The following is a 20,611-nucleotide window of genomic DNA, read 5'->3' on the forward strand; positions in this document are numbered from 1 at the left end:
CACCTGAGGATCAGAATTTTTTTAAGTAAATCTTTTAATATTTGAAAGATTTTTTGTTTTTATAGGCTTCTGCTCACCCTGATCATAAGCACTGCCTTCCTGATGTCCCTCACGCCATCATATACCAGACGCGAGGCATCAATGAACTCGTTCTCGTCCACTGGCTGGCTTGGGTTGGCGCTGAGAGCCTCCACGGCTGCCTCTATCTGCTCAGTGAAACGTGGCATCACTGTAAACACACACAAACACAGAAAGGACAAACAGCAAGGTCAGAAACACTTAGCAGCAAACTAAAAGGAAAAAAAAAACATTCATTTTGCTGCAAACAATTCCGTTTTAACTCAGCAAAAATGAGTGAGCTGAAGTGCAATTCAATCAAGACATTGTGCCTGTAGAAATATATAATTCAAATTAGATTTGAATTGAATGGACACTTTCCCCCCACATAACTTGGAACGCCTGAAACAGAGCTGAGTAAACGGAGAAATTTGTGGTGGATGTATTGCTGGATTTTAATGATCGCTCAAGGCAGCTTTTAATCAGGCTTTACTTGACTACGAGAATGGCAGATGAGTACACTTAATCCAGAGGCACCCTTAAACGAATCAATCACAAGACAGGTGGCAGCAAGACATCAAAGCCACACAAACTCTCTCTGCATTCAAAGGCTTTGGGAACCGGAGATCTTTTGAGGGTTTTCTTCCTATGTGTTTTTGTGGAAGCCATTTACCAATTTTTTTCTCAGAGGATATTTTAATGACATTGAGTATGTGCAAACACATATATATAAACCACCATCCAGCCTGGAGACCACAGTTAGAGTGTTTGTGCTGAAAAGAACCAAATTAAAAGTTTTTTTTTTTTTTTTTTTTTTTTTTTTTTTTTTTAGAAGTAAACCAAACAGACTGGCTAGTGATTGCAAGCTTTCATGGCTAGAATATGGTTCCTGCCCCTAGCTTATCTCTGCTGCATTTCATGCTAAATTTTGGGCTGAACAAGCACTAAGGATATGTATTCAGACTGGACCATCTGAGACCAAACCTTCATGAAATTTGGTTGACTAATTCACCTTATTCAGCATGATCTATAGCAGTTTGCCCAAAACACTTCTTGAAGCCAGCCCACCAAGCTATGCACCACCTCCCAGCCATAAAATTATAGTCCCTCCCAATAGGCACTGAACACATCTACATTAATACTCATTCTCATTCACAATTTAGTACTGCACTGGGGAGTACAGTAGCAGGAAGTGATTGAATAGAAAGATGTTCACTGGAAATAAAGTGAACACTTGGAATTTGCATTAACAAAAGGTTTTCGGTGAGCCTTGAGGCTTATGGGGCATGAGTTTTAACAGTAATTAAAGCAATCATTAGTGTCATAACATTCTTTTCTTTGCCAGTATGGCCCAGCTATTTGATTTAGCGCAAAGCTGAACAGAGTACACTAAATATGACAGCATTTCCCAAGAGAAAAGTCCACAAATAAACAGGAAAATCTTATGCTGTGTCCTAGAGAAATTAACCATCTCTGTGATTTTAGTCTTAAAAAGGTTTCTGAAGGCATCCGAAGGCTATTATGTAGCCACACATGAAAGTAATGTTATGTTTTATCTACCAAAAAAATAAATAAATAAATAATATATAGTAATATTATGTTTTATCTTCCTAATAAAGCTAGAGTGCAGAAACTGGTCACGGGCAGCTTCTCAAATCTTAGTAAGCTGCCTATCTAGACAGCATTTTTGGCCATCAAAGGCATGGCTATGCTTTGCAACCTTGTGAGGAAGTAGACAAAGTTACTTTTATTTTAAAGTCAGCACTCTTGTACCAACACCCTTCAAACCCACTCACGGAAATTCTGGCCCAGATGGCAGCAGTGCTATTTTTGGATGCCTGTGCAGCATTTTCAGATATTAAACAAGAACAATGGATTTTAAATAGAAATTAATCACACATACACAAGTGCCATCACAAAAATAATCTAAATGGACAGTTCTGACTAGTTAAGATTGGATAACGCATGTTTAGATAAGCAGCTGTTAGACAAGGTTAAATGAACATTATATTATTGCAGCCAAATAACACATCAAATCATAACACAATTACAGTTTCTTATTATTAAATGTATACGTGTTATATGTATAATGTCTTACATGTATGTTAATATGTTACACATTGTAAAAACACTAATGCCTAAACTAAAACCGATATTACAAAAACACAGATTTTGGCTTATTTTACTTAAATACAAAAATTGGCTGTAGCCTACAGACTTTTATGGCAAAACATAAATAAATGCAGGTCTATAGTGTTCTGGTTTATACCTGTATTAGTGAGAAGCTTAGTGGCTTCCAGAACCTTCTCTGTGGTAGACCCCAGGTAGTTGTCCATCTCAGATGTGACCACATGGACCCACACGGGCAGCTCTACCTCGAATGGCTCCATCGGTGCGATCCAGGCCATCGACATCCTTCTCTTGCAGGGCGATGACACACTTGTTTAACATCCTCCAATGTGATTTTCTAAAGCAAAAAGAAAGAAAAATGCACAAGAGAAGACGATATTTAAAACAACTAAAGAAAACAACACTGGAGAATGTACAGAGCTTCTAACCACAATGCAAAGCATGAAGACAGGAAATCCTCATCCTTCATGCTGTATTTACACTGTCCCTGACTCCCTGACCCACAAGGTGGATGAAAAAAAAAGAAAGAAAAAAAAATGATTAATACACTAAGACAGTTTAGCAATGGGTGTCCTGGAAAATGTAAAATCAAAACATGGTAAACTGTAATCTGTCCTTGAGAGAAAGTGAAGACATTCAAGTCAGTCCTGCAGCTTACTTTTTGTACACACGAAAAACAAAAAATAACTTTCTTTAACAATTCCTCCATCTGCGTACTAGTCAGATTTGTCAAAAAAAAAAAAAACAAATTGGCGCTATGCTGAATTTTTGGAGAGACAGAGGAGAATAATTGTTGATAAAGTCCGTTATTTTGTTTTCTTAGTGTACTGGTTTACGCCTGTATTAGTAGAAGCTTACGGTGCTTAGTTGGCCCTTCCAGAACCTTCTCTGTGTAGACCCCCAGGCCTCATAGTTGTCCATCTCAGTGTTGACCACATGGACCACACGGGCAGCTCTACCTCGAATGGGCTCCAGCGTTGCGATCCAGGCCCCATCGACGAATCCTTCTCTTGCAGGGCGTGACACACTGTTAACATCCTCCAGGATGTGATTTTCTAAAGCAAAAAGAAAGAAAAATGCACAAGAGAAGACGATATTTAAAACAACTAAAGAAACAACACTGGAGAATGTACAGAGCTCTAACCACAATGCAAAGCATGAAGACAGGAAATCCTCATCCTTCATGCTGTATTTACACTGTCCCTGACTCCCTGAACCACAAGGGTGGATGAAAAAAAAAAGAAAGAAAAAAAAAAAAATGATTAAATACACTAATACTAAGTAAAGTTTAGCAATGGGTGTCTGGAAAATGTAAATCAACATGGTAAACTGTAATCTGTCCTTGAGAGAAAGTGAAGACAGTCAGTCAGCCTGCAGCTTACTTTTTTGTACACGAAAGAAAACCAAAAATAAACTTTCTTTAACAATTCCTCCATCTGCGTACTAGTCAGATTTGTCAAAATGGCGCTATGCTGATTTGGAGAGACAAAGAGGAGAGGAATTGTTGAATAAAGTCGTTATTTTTTGTTTTTCTTAGTGTACAAAAAGTATTCTCGCGCGCTTCATAACGTTATGGTTGAATCACTGATGGCAGACGGACTATTCTGATGATGCTTTTCAAACTTTACTGAACCTTGACACTGTTATTTACTTGGCAGTTTTATGGGACAGTCTCAAGCCTCCTGGGTTAACATCCAAAAAAATCTTAAATTGTGTTCCGAAGATGATCAAAGCTTTTATGGGTTTGGGATGACACGAACTGCCGTGAGACTGGGTCAAAATTTTCATTTTGGGATGGAGTATCCCTTTAAAGGCCATGTCTGACATGAGGATGGTAAGTCTTTTAAAACACTCGTGACAGAATGTCAGTTCCACAGGTGAGAATGTTTTTTGTCTCCTCCTGAGAAGCTAATGAACTTCTTTAAACGCGACCAATAAACGGCCTATGATCGGAAGTGACCCGTGTCATCAGTTTGCTGATAGAGGTGTAGGTGTAAAGGTTTTTCACCTCTTCTACATTAAGCTATTATGGGTCCGTTACAAACAGACAGGAGCCAAGCAGCCTATAATTAGATTGATATCATACTTCACTATTTAAAAAGCTTGTTCTTTATGACATCTGGTGAGACTGTGCTATTACTGAAGAATACTTTGTCAGAAGGGTTTAAAACACTTACAAATGAAATGTATGAAACAGACAATATGGTTCAGATACTTAAAGCAACTGTGTACCAAGATTTTTTTTAAAGAAATTAATACTCCTAATTAATAGATCAAAAGTGACAGTAAAAGAGATGTATAATGTAACAAAAAGATCTCTAATGCAAATAAATGCTGTTCTTTTGAACTTTCCATTCATTAAAAAAATTGTGGAAAAATACATTGTTTCCACAAAATTAAGCATGCACAGCTGTTTTTAACACTGATAACAAAAACAAAATGTTTCTTGAGGACCAAATCGGCATAAATTATTTCTGAAAGATTGTGACACTGAAGACTGAAGTAAAGGCTGCTAAAAACTCAACTTCGCCATCACAGCGGCAAATTACAATTTAAAATATATTAAAATACACAACAGTTAAATTATTTCACTATTTTACTGTTTTCGGTCAAATAAACACAGCCTTTGTGAACAAAACAGACTTTTTGACCACAAACTTTTGAACCATGGTGTATGTGAAAGGGCTACAGAGATATGAGAACTACCAGATAAAAAGATTTCAGTGAATAATTTAAATTTTGCTTCGTATTTTCCCCCTCACATTTTATGGTACTTGTTGGTAAAAGAGCAGCATGAAAAAAAGCACCAACAAAAAAAGAAAAAAAGAAAGACTGAAAGAATGAAAGTCAGTCAGTCAGTCACAGGGTAGAGTAAATAAGCAAGGTTTTCATTTGCAGGTGAAATATCTCATTAACACTATTTCAAAGCCAAGATCCAGCTCTACACTTTGTAACGTGGGCTTACCAGACACGCTGAGGAAGTCATCAATGGAAGTGATGTCATCCACTGCGTCAGTAAGCACTCGCACCTGTTTCTCCCACTGGTCCTTAAACAAATCCATGTTATCCTGGGCCACTTTGCTGTTAGGCTTAGCAGCCAGGGCCAAGGCTGCATTAATCACCTGCAATTACCACAAACAACCCATTAATCCGCTTTTAAGATGTACAGGAACTAAAAATCACTTCTACACATATGTGGATTGATTATCTGAGCCCATTTCCTCCCCGCAACAACACTCACCAAAACACATTTACAATTGTTTCAGATTATGTCTGAGATTAAACCATGTTTATTCAGATGGAAAGACACAAGTTTAAAGCCCCAGGATGAAGGAATAGTCATTGGAGCTCAGATTAAAATGCAGTCAAAGCCACAGTGGAGTGAGGGTGGAGTGGACATACAGTACTGCAGGGGCATCTGTGAAATGCTGCGTACCTGAGGGCAAAGTGTTTCCAGTTGGGAAGCGGCCATCCGTACCAACTTTACTCCCTCCTCATTGTTTGAGATGGAGCATGCAAGGTTAGCTACCTACAACAGAAAATAATTCAGCTTTTTATCATATGAAAAATTAACAGTTTTCCATCCCTCAAACAAACAGTTTTAATTTAACACACACCTGCTGACAGCTGTTGATCTGATTATTTGATAAAATGGTAAAATAATATGGCAGGAAAAAAGCGCCCCAGAGGATTAAGTCAAAACAAAAGCCTGAAATTGAGGTCTGGTCGTCTCCCCACATAGGGAATATATTTCATATAATTCACAGGATGATGGCTGACAGCATCAGGGAGTGGTTCCTAGAGATGATTAAATCACCGTTCTGCCAGGCGGCTGTTACCTCGGGAAAGTGAGAGGCGCAAATATTCCTGACACTTTCAGAAACTCCACAAGCTGCTGAAATCCAGAGTGCTGAGGCAAGCAAACTCGCTGCCTGTTGCTGCTGTTTATAATGTTATAGAGTAAATTGTCATTTTGACCCACAAATCTCCCTCCTTACTCACGATTGGCCAAACATTCTCTGCAAAACAGACGTTATTTGCATCTATTTGCTGTGGCCAGTTTTTTGAGGCAACTAATTCGATTTTAGGGTTCCGCTGCCTCACTTTGGCTGCGCATGCACCTCCATACAGTGAAGTAGGCACGGCACGTTGCTGAGAAGCTTCATTATTTAAGGTTGAGAGTCATTTTAATTAAATGTTACCAAGGAGTTTCACTCATATTTGTTTAGTGGGACTGTTTGGAGTTACTCTACTTTATCGTAATGTGCGAGAATTGGCTGTGCCAGGAATGGGAAATCCAGAACACAAGTGGAGTGTTAATGTGAACAGAGCTCAGCGCAGTCACAGAAAACGCCCCACTGACTACAGGGAGTACCACAGCCAACGCTCTTCCGCTCACTCTCTTTCCTTAAGCACCATACTGGGAATCTCTTGAGCAGCAGGGTGCCATTAGCAAACACACTAGTCAAGCATTGAAAACACATATAAATGCCAACAGTTTGAACAAGGAGCACTTCAGTATGTGCAATAGTGTTTAGCGGCTAAAATGCATCCAATTAGATTCCACAGTACGTTGTCTCCAATGGTCAGGGGAGAATCTGAAGCCCACCTTTGTTAATATAGACACTATGATGCACAAGCAATCTACTGGCCACTCTGGAAGATTGCAACCGGAAGGCTGCCGATTCTGTCCCTGCGGGTAGAGATCCTTGACCATTACCAGGAAGCCCAAGAGCAAAGCAGTTAACAGCAGACTTGTATAAGCTCATGATGGCATTCTATGCTAAGTTTTTGGCTAATTACTGCTGGAATATCTTAATAAATAAACAAAAGTGAATAAATAATTACATTAAAGAACTGTTTTCCAAAAATTATTTAATTATCCATTACTATAATCACAATTTTTTTATGTACTTTCTGTCCAATGCATTTCCTATAGTAAATAGACCAGTTTTAAATTTTTGTGCCACAAGCTAATAAGAGTGTTACAACAAAGGCATTTTAATAGCATCACTGATTTAAGGAAGTCTAACACTAACTAGTTTGACCTGCAACAATCAAAATGTCAATCAATAGCTTGGAGCTCTGCAAAATTTCATTCATTTCAAGTACCCATCCTCTTCCTGATGCTGTTCTTTCTTGCAGTAACATCCCATCAGTGCAGCTGGTATTTCACCCCTCTGTGGCACTGCTGGGTCAAACAAGGGCTGAGTTTGTTCTTATACAAGGTGCCTAGCACATACAGTACGCAGCAGAATGGATGCACTCTCTGCTGCTAAAGCTAAAAATGAGGAACTGACAAAACAACTTCGTTAACGACTTCTGCAGGGCTCATTTGCAGCTAAAATGTCAAGCAGATTCAGGATGAGGAACAAACGTTCATTGTGAGTTGACTCTCATTTCCTGTTCAGGTAGATTATGATTTTTATCACACATATGGATCTTCACATGTGGATGTGTGCTAGATTCGGGGGGGGTGGGGGGGGGGGGGTAATTTTTCACAGTCTTTATATATAGATTATATATAGCTCTGTTTGCATGACTCCCGTAACGAGTTCAGTGCTTCAATACATTACTTGACATCACATGGAACAGGCCTATTTTTTCTTCTTAATTTTACGGTATGCCTTCAAAGTTGTGTCAAAGTTGTGTGACTCAATGCATCTATCATATTAACATGATCCATTTCTCTTCCATCTTGCTTTGGTTTTTGAGGTCATGTAATGTTCAAATAGTGCGGTAATCACTTCAAAAGATTGGAGGCAGATGGAGTCAATGTTGAAATGGTATGAACAGTATTGAGTTAAAGAAAGTTTTTAAAAGGTGTTTTGTTCAATTTCATTGTACTCTGTCTAGCTTCCTAAATGCAAAAACTAATTTGGTACAAACTGCCCCTTACACAGCTCAATATTGCATTAATTTTGCATTTAGAACAAATTACAAGATAAGCATGTAAAATGAAAACAAACAAACTACTATTTTGGTGTAAATTAAAGGGTTATTCCACATCAAAATTAAAATTTTGTCAATCAATCACATACCCCCACATCGTTCTAAACCCGTAAAAGCTTTGTTCGTCTTCGGAACACAATTTAAGATATTTTGGAAGACAACCAGGAGGCTTGACTGTCCCATAGACTGCCAAGTAAATAACAGTGTCAAGGTCCAGAAAAGTATGAAAGACATTGTCAGAATAGCCCATCTGCCATCAGTGGTTCAACTGTAATGTTGTGAAGCGATGAGAATACTTTTCTACATCTCCTCTGTGTCTCTCTGCATCAATGTAGTGCGTAATTTTGGAGAATATCCGCTGAAAATTGAATTAAATTAAATTGTGTTCCGAAGACGAACAAAGCTTATACGGGTTTGGAACGACATGGGGGTAAGTGATTAATGACAAAATTTTCATTTTGGGGTTGAGTATCCATTTAAGAAAATCTATGACATTTATTAAACAGGAACACTCATTTTGGTCTACTCTCTCTCCTTTTGTGCTTCCTGTCTCTCTCACATTTTCTGTCGTACAGTAGTTTAGTCCCTGCACAATCTCAGTGTTCCTTGAGCAGCCAGGAACCTTTGAGAAAAAGGCCTTGAGGCAATAAAACTAAGCTTGTTCTATTTTTATCCCGCTTCAGGAATTATGCATTTCATGTTATATAAAGCGAACCGCCACTGTGTTTCTGCGATCAAGAACTGACACTCAGAGCCAATCCTGCTGCTCTTCCTGCAAGCTCGGAAGTTCAAAGTCAATATAAGTGGCTTTCAAAATGGGGAAAAAGGAAAATTAACAAATAGTGTGAGAATATGTGAGAACACTATTGAGAAAAAGAGTGAGAGAGAGAGAGTGAGAGTGAGAGAGAGATATGAGACGACACATAGTTGGCACTTTTTCCAGCCCTTAAAGAGTGTCAACTTCATGCCTTCTGCAGGAGTAAAAAGACAGTGAGGGGAGGGAAGAGTTGGCAGCAATTCCATCCCTGTCGTAGCCATTGATGCTTCACTGTACTGCAAATTAAATGGCCTCCCTAAAGCAATAACTACATCCATATTTAAACTAAACAGAGGAAGAAAAAAAACCTTCATCAGACTATAAATCTCACTTATGGCACGTGGGCCACATTTGTAAAAGCAGGTTTTCATTTAAAAAATCTTATAACAAATACAAACACACACATATACACTAGGGTTGTGCCGATAGATGATAGTATGTGTATCGACGATAGTCAAATACATGTACATGTGATGAGAGTATAGGAGATTTCTTCAACATACAGTGGGGACAGCTTCACTGACTATAACGGGAGTGGTTTTTTTTAGAAATGCATAAACTCGTACTAGTCAGTGATGATGTTCTTTGATCATGTAAATGTTCTTTATTCATTTTTTGTAGCTGCTGCTTGAATAACTGAGAAAATGTAAGCATTATTAATTAGTAACTTACAATGTTTCTATTAAATTATGTTAAATACAAAATTCAGTCATATTAAAAATATTTTATACATTTAGTTAATAGATTACACTAACATTAGGCTGCTTTTAGCCGTACCCTGGAGTTGGTTCACTCTCCGGCTAAAAAACTAAGTAATAATGATAATAATTAATAATTCATTACATTTATATAACGCTTTTCTGCTTCTTTTTATCTATGCACTCAAAGCGCTCCTACATTGTGAGGGGGTATCTCCTCATCCACCACCAGTGTGCAGCATTCACCTGGATGATGCGACGTCAGGCATAGTGCATCAAAAAGCAGTGTGCAGCATTCAAAAATCAAATTCCATACTTTTCCAAACTGCCCAACAAGTCTCAGTATTTTTAAGGCAGCAAAATCATTAAAAAGACAATGTTCAATAAGTTACTATTATTATAATTTTTATTAATGTTGTTATTAAAAAAAAAAAATGTTCGTCGAGTTATATAACTCAGTCTAATTCTAAGCTGTTTACAGTTTCAATAAAAGTTCCTACCAGTGCAGATAAAGATGTGCGATTACACTTTCACACATCATCAACAATTTAAAAAAATATAAATATGCAGCAGCTTGCATTTAACATATTCAAGGACAAACACAGACCTTGCCTTGGCACAAGTGAGGGAAGAACACAAACCACAATCATTTGTAAATACCCCTCAAATGCAGTTATAAAAATGATCCCATGCTTTGTTCATGTAATCCATGTTTGGATTAAGTTTGAAAAACCCATATGGTGCGACCACTGGCTGGTGTCAAATCAAGGCAAAGAAAAACGTGTGGGAGAGGAGAAAGGGAGGAAGGAGGCAGAGAGGGAGACGGATGTGACTTTTTGGAGACGTGTTGTGCTTTGACTATCTTTAGCCCCCCGTGAGACTGAGGCTTTTACCCCTCCTTTTCCCTTCACTTTGATTTCCTTCACCAGTCTTCCCCTGTACGCAGCGTGTCACACGAGGGCCGGGTCTGCCCCCTGTGGGGAGAGGTCAGTCTGAAATGTCGGTGGACGATGTGTTACCACAGGGACTAAGATGAACAGATTTGAAAAACTAATGAGGATAGCTAACATTTCTGTCAGCTTGTCACTGGCCCTGCCAATGCGAGCACGAGATATAAAACCCCCAGTGATTCGTCATAAAAACCATCTATCTGGAAAATAAAACCCCACAAGGGACACGGCCTATTTATCGGTCATGAATACGGTCGCCGCAAACAGACATGACAATGCAGATTTCTTGTGAAGTCCATCAATAAGACACTGGAAAACCAGCTGTTTCGCATTTTCCCACCGAGGCAACACTTAACCTTGGGCTCAGAGGAGTTTCAATCTTTGGCTGAGCTTAAAATGTGATTCACAGTTGTGACTGCCCATACAAATGCAGTGATTCCCTGGCTGGAGCCTTACTGCATTTGTACCGCACTATAAAGTATAACTTCGACTCCTGTCTGACACTTCACAAAAAAAATATGAAGCATAAAAGATAAAAGGGCTGGGACATGCTCGCTTGGATCAAGCAGTCATGACAGAGAGACATAAATTCCCACATAAATAGTGATGGCGCCGACTATCGATTAAATTTATTCCGTTTTTTTACATAAGCTTGAATGTTGGAATCAGAATGGAAAGTTTCTACCCTCCAAGTGTGTACTAACTACTTGCGGAAGTAACAGCTTCTATTTTTTTTCTGTTTTGTGGATGGCATAAGGCACTTTTAAATTATTGATTTGTAAATCTATATATTATTCTCATGTAGTATCTAGTATAATCAGGATGTTGCAGGCTCATGTTGAAGGGCGTAGCTCATCAATAGGGCAACTGACAGACATCCTACAAATATCTAACGACCTAACAAATAAGGAAAAATATTTAAAAACTTCTATTGCACAGAACTATCATAGTTCTCACAATATATACAATTATGCATAACAATGGGAACATTGCTCACAGCTATGAATTTGAAGTATGACAGCAATTGTCTTGAAATCTGTTGAAGGCAGAGAAATTGTTACAAAAGCGATGCTTTGATGGGGATTGAATTTAGAGATGCAACTTCTCTGCAGCACGTTCAAGCATGCTGTCAACATACCAAAACCCTCTCGGAGAAGAAGAGACTCTTAAACCATCCCCTTTCGAGCACAGCATCCTTAAATATGAACATTTTTTTTTTTAAAAATTAGATGCACTCAGTGGTCCACCACCATAGTCAGTTAGGCTGTCTATCCTGACTCATCTCTTCATTTAATTTAGTATGGCAAAACAAATCAAATTTATTCTCATGTTAGTCACAAATACTATAAAAGCAATTAGATACAGTGCACAAAATCAATTTTTGGATCAGGACTGGTCTGTGCATTTCAACAGACTTCTACAACAAAACCCCTAAAGGGCTTATATGAATTTATAAAAACAGAAAACTATGAAACATGTCAACAAATGTCTTAAAAGACAACAATCCTGCAATCACCAGTTAGCTTCAAGTCACGTGTGCTCTATTCGAGATGCCATGTTAAACAAAAGAATAGCTAGTCTGGAGGACAACAAATAATGTTCCATCATTTGTTTTGAAACAATTCCAGAAGTTAAAATCTGCAACAGACGAGGGACAGTAATTGGCACTTTATGGAGCAGAAAACAGGTGCCTACCTCAATCAGTTTGTTGGCGTGCTCACGGAAAACTTGGGCATATTCCTTCACCTCCTTTTCATTACCATTCTTGGCAGCCTCGATCAATACCAGCAGTGGAACATTGGTCTCCAGAAAAGAGTCTGACACATGGTCCATCACAGCCTTCCGCAGCTGAAATTATGAATACGCAAACAAACAAATCCTTAGCTAGTGTATGATCACTCAAAGCACCTGGGTTTGGTGTATTCATTTTTAATACGCAACGTAAACATAACATACATCTAAAGAGGGACACTCATGATTTATTAAGGAGAATGACGTAAAGTACTCTTGTTGACACCTATAATCAAAATAAATGTGATTCTGTGCAGTGCTTCAAAGTGAACAGACCTGTCTGCGCAGGTCACGGGTCTTCTTAGTCATCCTGTCGATAGCCGTGTTCAGGGCATCGCTCTTCTCTTTATGTCCAGCCTGCGATAAAAACAAACAGGGGAAAATATACTTAGGCTCATTTAAACTTGTTATAGTCAGGCTCCCTGGGAAAAAGAAAAACGACAGGTGGGAGTTAAAGCTGAGGAGTGAAAGGACAAGACAAACTTATAAGAGATGATGGATCAGATGTATTTTCTACACAGAAAGAAAAAAAAAGTTAAACCGCATGAGTCACTTAGATGGTTACAACCCCCTGTGGCAAACATTTCAATTCATTCCTGAAAACTTTGAAGGGGTTTTAGGTTCTTTTTACCCCCCTTTGGCGATTATTGTTTTGTATGACTAATGTGACTTGTGGTACTGTTAGGAGGCACCCGCCCACATTCTTTCACAAATACATTTTTCAGCTCAAAAATCCAGAGTTTTTTGTCTGTCACATTCTTGAGCTGGGCTTAAGCAGTCCATGAAATAATTCATGGCACAAATAGCTCTCCTGCAGTGCAAGTACAAAAAAACAAAACACAAAAAAAGGATGTAGGGCAAAGGCATACTTAAAGATTAGTTAAAAAGCGACAAATTCTTTTGAACTGGTGTCTGATTCTTCCATCCCCAACCTTCAAGGATTAAAATGTAAGTAAGGCACTTACATCTTCAAACAAAACCCATTATGTGATGGGTCAGACAGCTTTTAACAATACACAAAGTTCAGAGGAAGGTAGGCAGGAGGAGTTAAGCCTGGTCAAGCAGAGTTCACATGTTGGCCAACAGAATGATTGCAATTGATGTCGGAGATAAATCTGAGCAATTTCCACACTTTACAAGGCGATCACTTCTCCAGCGCTTCAAGCCAGGTTGGCTAGTTTTGGGAGAGTGGATCTCACTCACACATGCCCCAGACAAAATTGCTCATGTGCAGTGGGTAGGTTAATCTCTAGCACAGGAAAAAAAGCCTGGGGGAAGGCCGTCACAGGGGCACAAGTAGCAAAAGCGTGACAGTCAATGAAATATGGCAGTGGCACTGGCAGTTCAGCCCCCCTACATCCTCACCCCATTGGGTGGTACATGGCAGGAGGCAAGTGAATGCCATCGGCTTTAATACCCTACTGATTTTGTGCCAGTTAGATAAAAGCACTTCAGAGCAATATAGACTCTACAGCGTAATGGTGAGGGACTGTCAATTCTAAATCACTAGCCTTGAGATCAGTTGCTCATTGAGTTGAACAAAAATGACCTAGATTAGCGCCAATGGTACATTCATCCACAGCCCAACTAAGAAAACTCGACGATATTACCTATATGATCGCATGTTCCCCCGGAGGACGAAATGACTTGGATCCCTCAATACTGATTTTGCTTCGAGCAGCTCTACTTAGTTGGCCAGTCATTTGACTCCTCACACTAGTTTACGTGGCGTTTTCACACATATAATTAATAATGGTCAAGTTGAGCTGTGCTTTCAGCATAAACAAATCTCCTCATGGATTGGTGGAAAAAATAAAAAGATTTTAAAATAGTCCTCCTCAGCAGAGACATCCCCTGAGAGCAGATTACACACCAGTGAAAAAAGTATCCGTAAAGAAAGTAATATGACCTATGGAGAAAAAAAGACAAACATAAATCATACGCACACAAAACAGCCCAGGTCATTTTAGAAAGTGACCACCACAAAAAAAAAAAAGAAAAAAAGAAAAACAGATGTTCAAATTAAGCACAGTGGGTACAATGGCACGAAAGCAATTTTAGCACAACCCACAGTCACCGTGTGCACAGCAGAAACCACAAAAATAAAAAATATAAATAGGGATGTGCCAAACTATACACTTAACTAGACTGTGGCTTATCTGAATAAAAGAAAGATTTGTATTAATGGGCTGGTTAGGAGTCACGTTTACATTTAGATACCTATCGTTGTATTCAAAACCAGAAGACTGAAATATGACAAATTGTTAAAAAAAGTTTAACTTTTTAACGTGACAGGAGGTCCTAAATACAACTCATTCCATGAGATTCTGGAGGGAAAAAAAAGTCACAAAGCAAAGAGTCCAACTTCAACAGACCAACAATTACACATAACAGGAATGATTTTTCACAGCAGGCGATTTGACATGTAGCAATAAATGTCTTGAAATTTACTGAAAGCAGAGAATGTGTTACAAAAGCAGCACATTGATGGCAGTAGCAGCATTGTTTTAAAGGGGCATTCAGAAAATGCCTTTGCAGTTTTAAGTCTGTGAGCAAACAAAAAAGTTGACTAAATAATGAAACCTGTTTATTATAAATAAGTAATATGAAATATATAAAAACGTATACAAATGCATACTATTAAAATATTAAATACAAACTAATAAAATATTAAATAAAATGACAAAGTTTCTGATCGACTTATACATTTCATTTCTCAACCATTTTTAGCCAGTAAGCATGATAGGCTGTCATCCAACACGTCAGGCTTGATTTCATTAAAAAAGCAACGGTTTCATTTCCATTACATTAAGCAAACCCACACATAGAAAAATTATCCAAAAGACAGAGGAGCTGAGAAAAATGCAGACAACAGCTATGTTGTGCACGTCTTATGTTTAGTGAAATCTCCTGTGGGGCTATGCAGTGTAAATGCTCTATTAAGTCCAGCATTCAGACTCTGTCCCCACCACCGCAGATCGACAGGAGTATAAAAGGTCTCTGTGACGTCGGTTTGCTTCTGACGCGTTTCGTGTTGAAAACCTGAATGAGTGAAAGGGAGAGGGAGCGAAAGGAACAATCTGATTGCAAGTCATCGTATATCAAATGAAGTATCAGCTTCCTGTGCCAACTAAATTAGATTGTAAATTCATTCATCAACATTTAATTGAAGTAGACGCCCTAAAACACAAACAAAATTTGAAATCATCTAATATGTATTTTAATGTACTACTAAGAAGCAAATTACCCATATCCTTCACAAACACACACACATATACACACACAAATAAAATATAGAACCTGACCAGACCGGAAGCACAAGAAGAGATTTAATGTAACTGTTAATTTCTGCTGTGAACTGCCGCAACACGTTGCAGTTATCAATATTATGACTGTGACGAACCAGAGGGAAAAAAAAGTAAGGGAGGGGGAGGGTGCGTTGAATCAAGCGCCAAAGCACTGTGCAAGTGTGCAAGGCGGAAAGTGAGCGAGCCAGGGAGCGAACCAAAAACGCGCATGAGAGAGAGAGAGAGAGAAACTGCACTGATGATCGACGCCAGCCTGCCACCACTCTGTAGCAGTGAGTGGCTGCAACAAAAGCACAGAATAACATCTCAGCTCCTCTCCTCTGCTTTTCCCCTCACTGCATCTCCTCTTCCTCGGTGCAGAGAACTCCACACAACACAGCAGAGCCACACGGAACTGGCGTCGCAAGTGCAGCCTCTGCCTGCCATCAACAAGTTAGGGATGAAGGACCTCGAGCAATGAGAGAGGAAAGCGAGATCTTCAATTAACCAACTGAGCTGACATCATTGCGGTGGAAAACGAAAGAGGCAGCTAAGGGACGGTGGGATCTGCTCAGCGGTGCTGCTTTGGATACAAATCATCAACTTCAAATTTAAGGATTCTTGGAAAGCAAATAATGTTTGTCTTTTCTTAATCTGGGGATTGAATAGGAGGACTGAAGAAAGGACAGACCGGAAAAGAGAAAAAAACAGCATCCCAGGACATGGAATTCCTGAATTTGGTTCAGCTGGGGGGGCACCGCACTTCTTTATTTCTGAAGAGCTTGATTCCTTTTGTATTTCCCCAAAAGGTTTTTTTCCCTGTGGATTTCTCTTCCATCTGGATGCTCCAAAAGTCTGCGGAAAAAGACAGTTGAATGCAGCCACCGATGTACACAAAAGAATGGGTAAGTTAGCCCTTTTATTCACAGAGTCTGGACCTGAATAGGCAATGTAGTGAATAGGAGGGGGGACAGTGACTGGCAGGGTCTCTAGAAACATCTATATATTTAAAAAGCTGCTTTCCTTTTTTTTTTTACTTAGTAGACTTGTAATATTTAACAAGCAGTAATTTGCAGCAGGAAAAGGGAGAAAAAATATGACTGACAAGCCACTTAAAATTAAAAAAAAATAATAATAATTACGGCAAACTGGGATGAAAAAAAAAAAAAAAGAAGATAAATGATAAACTACATCCTAGGAAAAAAAATAAATTAAACGGTGAATAAAAAGCTAATACTTCAGTTCAAACATATGGATGGCTAATTTATGCATTAAAATTACTTAAGTAAACATAACCAGCAGTGCAAGTCATTGAACATTCCCCTTCAACATTCTTAAAATTCTTGGATCAACCAGATTGCATTGACTGTTGAAAAAAAAAAAAACGTTTGTGTACACTGTAGATTAGATTTCCCTCCCCCCAGTTTATTTTCTTATATTTAAACCCACCCAGGTTTCCATTCAAGGTGGCCATTGGTGGGACAAGCACCAGCGGCACTTTGTGTGATCAGCATGCTACTGTGCCTCCCTCCTGTGTCATGCACAACCTGCCCCCAGAAATGCCGATGTGAAGACCTGCAGTTTTACTGCGACACGCAGGGGCTCCTGGCGCCCCCAAATGGTGTGGATAAGGATAGTAAAGGGGCCCTTGGACTTTCGCTCAGACACAACAGTATCAGCGAGCTCAGCTCAGACCAGTTCTTTGGCTTCACCCAGCTCACTTGGCTTCACCTGGACCATAACCAAATAACCATCGTGCATGAGGATGCCTTCCAGGGGCTGTACAAGCTCAAGGACCTTAACCTGAGCTCAAACCGCATCACCAAGCTGCCAAACACAACCTTCATCCACCTCATCAACCTTCAGATCTTGGATCTCTCCTTCAACCAGATGACAGCTCTGGAGCCTGAGCTCTTTCACGGGCTACGGAAACTCCAGATCCTACACCTGCGATCAAACTCACTGCGCACAACGCCTGTGCGAGCCTTCTGGGACTGCCGAAGCCTGGAATACCTTGGCCTGAGCAACAACCGGCTCCGTAGCCTGGCCCGGAACGGCTTTGCTGGGTTAATTAAGCTGCGGGAGCTCCATTTGGAACACAATCACTTGACCAAGATTAACTTGGCGCACTTCCCTCGTCTGGTCACCCTCCAGTTCCTTTATCTTCAGTGGAACAAGATCAACAATTTAACATGCACCATGGAATGGAAATGGACAACTCTGGAGAAACTGGATCTCACTGGGAACGAGATACGTATACTCACCCCCGAAGTGTTTGATACTTTGCCCAACCTCAAGATCCTGCTGCTGGATAACAACAAACTGACCAGCCTCGATACCCAAACCATGGATATGTGGAAGTCCCTTAATGTGATTGGGCTTTCGAGCAACCTTTGGGAATGTACCAAACGGATCTGCAATTTGGCCACTTGGCTGAGCACCTTTAAGGGTCGATGGGAGCATTCTATCCTCTGCCACAGTCCTGAGTACGCACAGGGCGAGGAAATACTGGATGCCGTTTACGGATTTCAACTTTGCCAAAATTTCTCTGCCCCAGTCGTACTGACCAGTACCAGCACAGAGGCTATGCTCCCTGAGATCACAAGCTCCCTGTTCGGAAATATGCAGACCCCTACGCAAGACTTCTATGCAGAGGATTTTGGGAGCTTTACGATTGTCACTACTACTACCACCACCACACAACCCCCACGCACTGCCCTCGCTACTACCATGACAGTGGAGGGGGCAGACATTACAGAGGACTACTCCGCAATGGACAACACAGTGCTGACCCAGAGGGTCATCATTGGCACCATGGCTCTGTTGTTTTCATTCTTTCTCATCATTTTTGTAGTGTACATATCACGGAAATGCTGCCCTCCCACTCTGAGGCGGATCCGCCATTGCTCGGCCATTCAGAATCGGCGTCAGATGAGGACCCAGCAGAGACAGCCAATGGCCGACCTAGCCACACAGGTGCCCTATAACGAGTACGAGCCCAGTCACGAAGAGGGTGCACTTGTGATCATCAATGGCTATGGGCAGTGCAAATGTCAGCAACTGCCTTATAAAGAGTGTGAAGTATAAACTATTTATTCCTGCAGTTTCTGGGTTTAACCATTTGTCCATTTCAAAAGAAACAGGGTTTGCTTTTGGACCTTTTTCCCCCTTTTCAGTTTGTATGAAGAATATTTCTTTGAAATTGTTAGCTTTGGAAATCTATGAAAGCTTGAGATGACTGGGATGAATCGAAAAGAGGAAATAGAGAAATCAACAAGTTTATTTTTGTAATACAAATGCAAAGGTTCATATCTAGTTGGGGCAATCAATCTCAGCAGAGGAAGGTTGGATGCATCACAGCATCACCAGTTTGTGTACTGTGTGTTCTGCAGCACAGAGGAAATGAGAAATCTATAGCCAAACCGCCTGGAACCCTGTGCTCCAGAAAACAGTTTATAAAATAACATATCTTCTGATAAATGGTGAAATTTTATTCCATGGGAAAATAGTGTTACATATGCTGAGCAGTGCAAATTTAAAAGTATTTTTAAAAAAAAATAAAAAATAAAAAAGACTTTTGATGCACGTTAGCAACACTATAGATCTCACTCACAGTTCACTTTTGGGGAGAGAAAAAAAAAAAAAAAAAAAAAAAACAGATGGGCAAAAAGCATATTTTTTAAAATCACATTTTCTAAATTGAAAACAAATACTGATAAAAATTGAGCCACATAATGAAATTTGAACAGGGAATTCAACCCACTCAAATTATTTGGCTTCCTTATGTGCCAGAAATGATCATTTCACTTTGATCAAGTCTTAAATTTAAACTAATGAGAACACTTAACTGCCTTCCCGTTTCTGCATTTGGTAAATTCAATAAACTCTGTCTGCTTCCTTGAAATCTTAAAGCCTAGCACTTTGTGTGAAAAGGTTAATGTCCAATATCGCTCTGCACTGGTTCTAACAAAATGTCCGAACAAGCTCCCTCTTTTATGACTTCAGCAGGAATTTACTAAATGTTAAACAGAGGCAATCCCTCAATTATCATTGTGCATATATTCTTACAAAAGATGGCTTCAAACACTGACATCCTCACTGTGATAGAACAATGCTGCTTAGATCACTGCATCATTAATTAATGGTAGAGACCATCAAAGAATGCTAGACGATGAAGCAAACACCAGCGAGAACACCTTTCTAGGGAGATGGGAAGAGTTAGAAAAAGAAGGCATGCAGAGGACACTGAGAATTGCCTCCTAAAAATACAGGCGTGCGTTTGCCGCACTGTTCGAATGCAGCAAAGAGCATAACCATACCTGACAGCTGCAACATTGAGTCAATTAAGCTCAGGGAAAATGAATCTAATATTCTATCACCCAAAACCTCTGCCCTGCAAGTTTCAGCCTTCAGCCAGTAAAAAAAGCAGTATTTAAAAGGAAAAAAGACAAGAGTTATTACTTCATAGCCTTGCTCCTTTTAACCCATAAAGACAAAAAAGGCCTTTTTTCGCCTGTGCAAGAAATATACAGAGGTTCATACCAAGGACACTAAAGAGAAACAGAAACAGAGAAAAAAGCTGAAGTAAAGTGTAGCGCTGCTCTCAGGAGAGCATGCAGAAGACGGCGAGAGGCTGGGTCAGGAGACATTTGTATGCAGCACTGAGAGGACAGACATTAGCATCAAACTAAAGAAGCTGCTGCTGCAGAAGCTCTTTGTGTTGCAATCAGGAGTTGGGGGTAGGGATGCACAAGGGGGTACAGGGAACACAAAACACACTGGTTAGCATCTAATTGAAGTCAATGAGCATCTGAGGAGCCACCGGCTGAGGCTAAATCAGGGTACAGAAACCATTAGAGGAAAAAAAAGAACTGCATGACAAAACGGTGACTGACAACATCCTGGGCAATAGATGGAAAGCTCTGAACG

General features: G+C 39.7%; 1 protein-coding gene and 1 pseudogene across 1 annotated transcript; one reads left to right on the forward strand and one right to left on the reverse strand.

Moving 5' to 3' along the window:
- Positions 1 to 12,830, reverse strand: part of LOC109048771 — a 44,323-nt pseudogene extending 31,493 nt beyond the window's left edge.
- A 3,225-nt stretch (positions 12,831 to 16,055) lies between these two features.
- Positions 16,056 to 20,224, forward strand: LOC122147429 (leucine-rich repeat transmembrane neuronal protein 2-like). Its single transcript, XM_042769991.1, has 2 exons — positions 16,056 to 16,587; positions 17,136 to 20,224. Exons 1-2 carry the CDS (start codon positions 16,584 to 16,586, stop codon positions 18,767 to 18,769), a joined length of 1,638 nt encoding a protein of 545 aa, XP_042625925.1. The 5' UTR covers positions 16,056 to 16,583; the 3' UTR covers positions 18,770 to 20,224.
- The last annotated feature ends 387 nt before the right edge of the window (positions 20,225 to 20,611 follow it).

Source organism: Cyprinus carpio, chromosome A14 (genome assembly GCF_018340385.1).
Source record: "Cyprinus carpio isolate SPL01 chromosome A14, ASM1834038v1, whole genome shotgun sequence".
Lineage (NCBI taxonomy): Eukaryota > Metazoa > Chordata > Actinopteri > Cypriniformes > Cyprinidae > Cyprinus > Cyprinus carpio.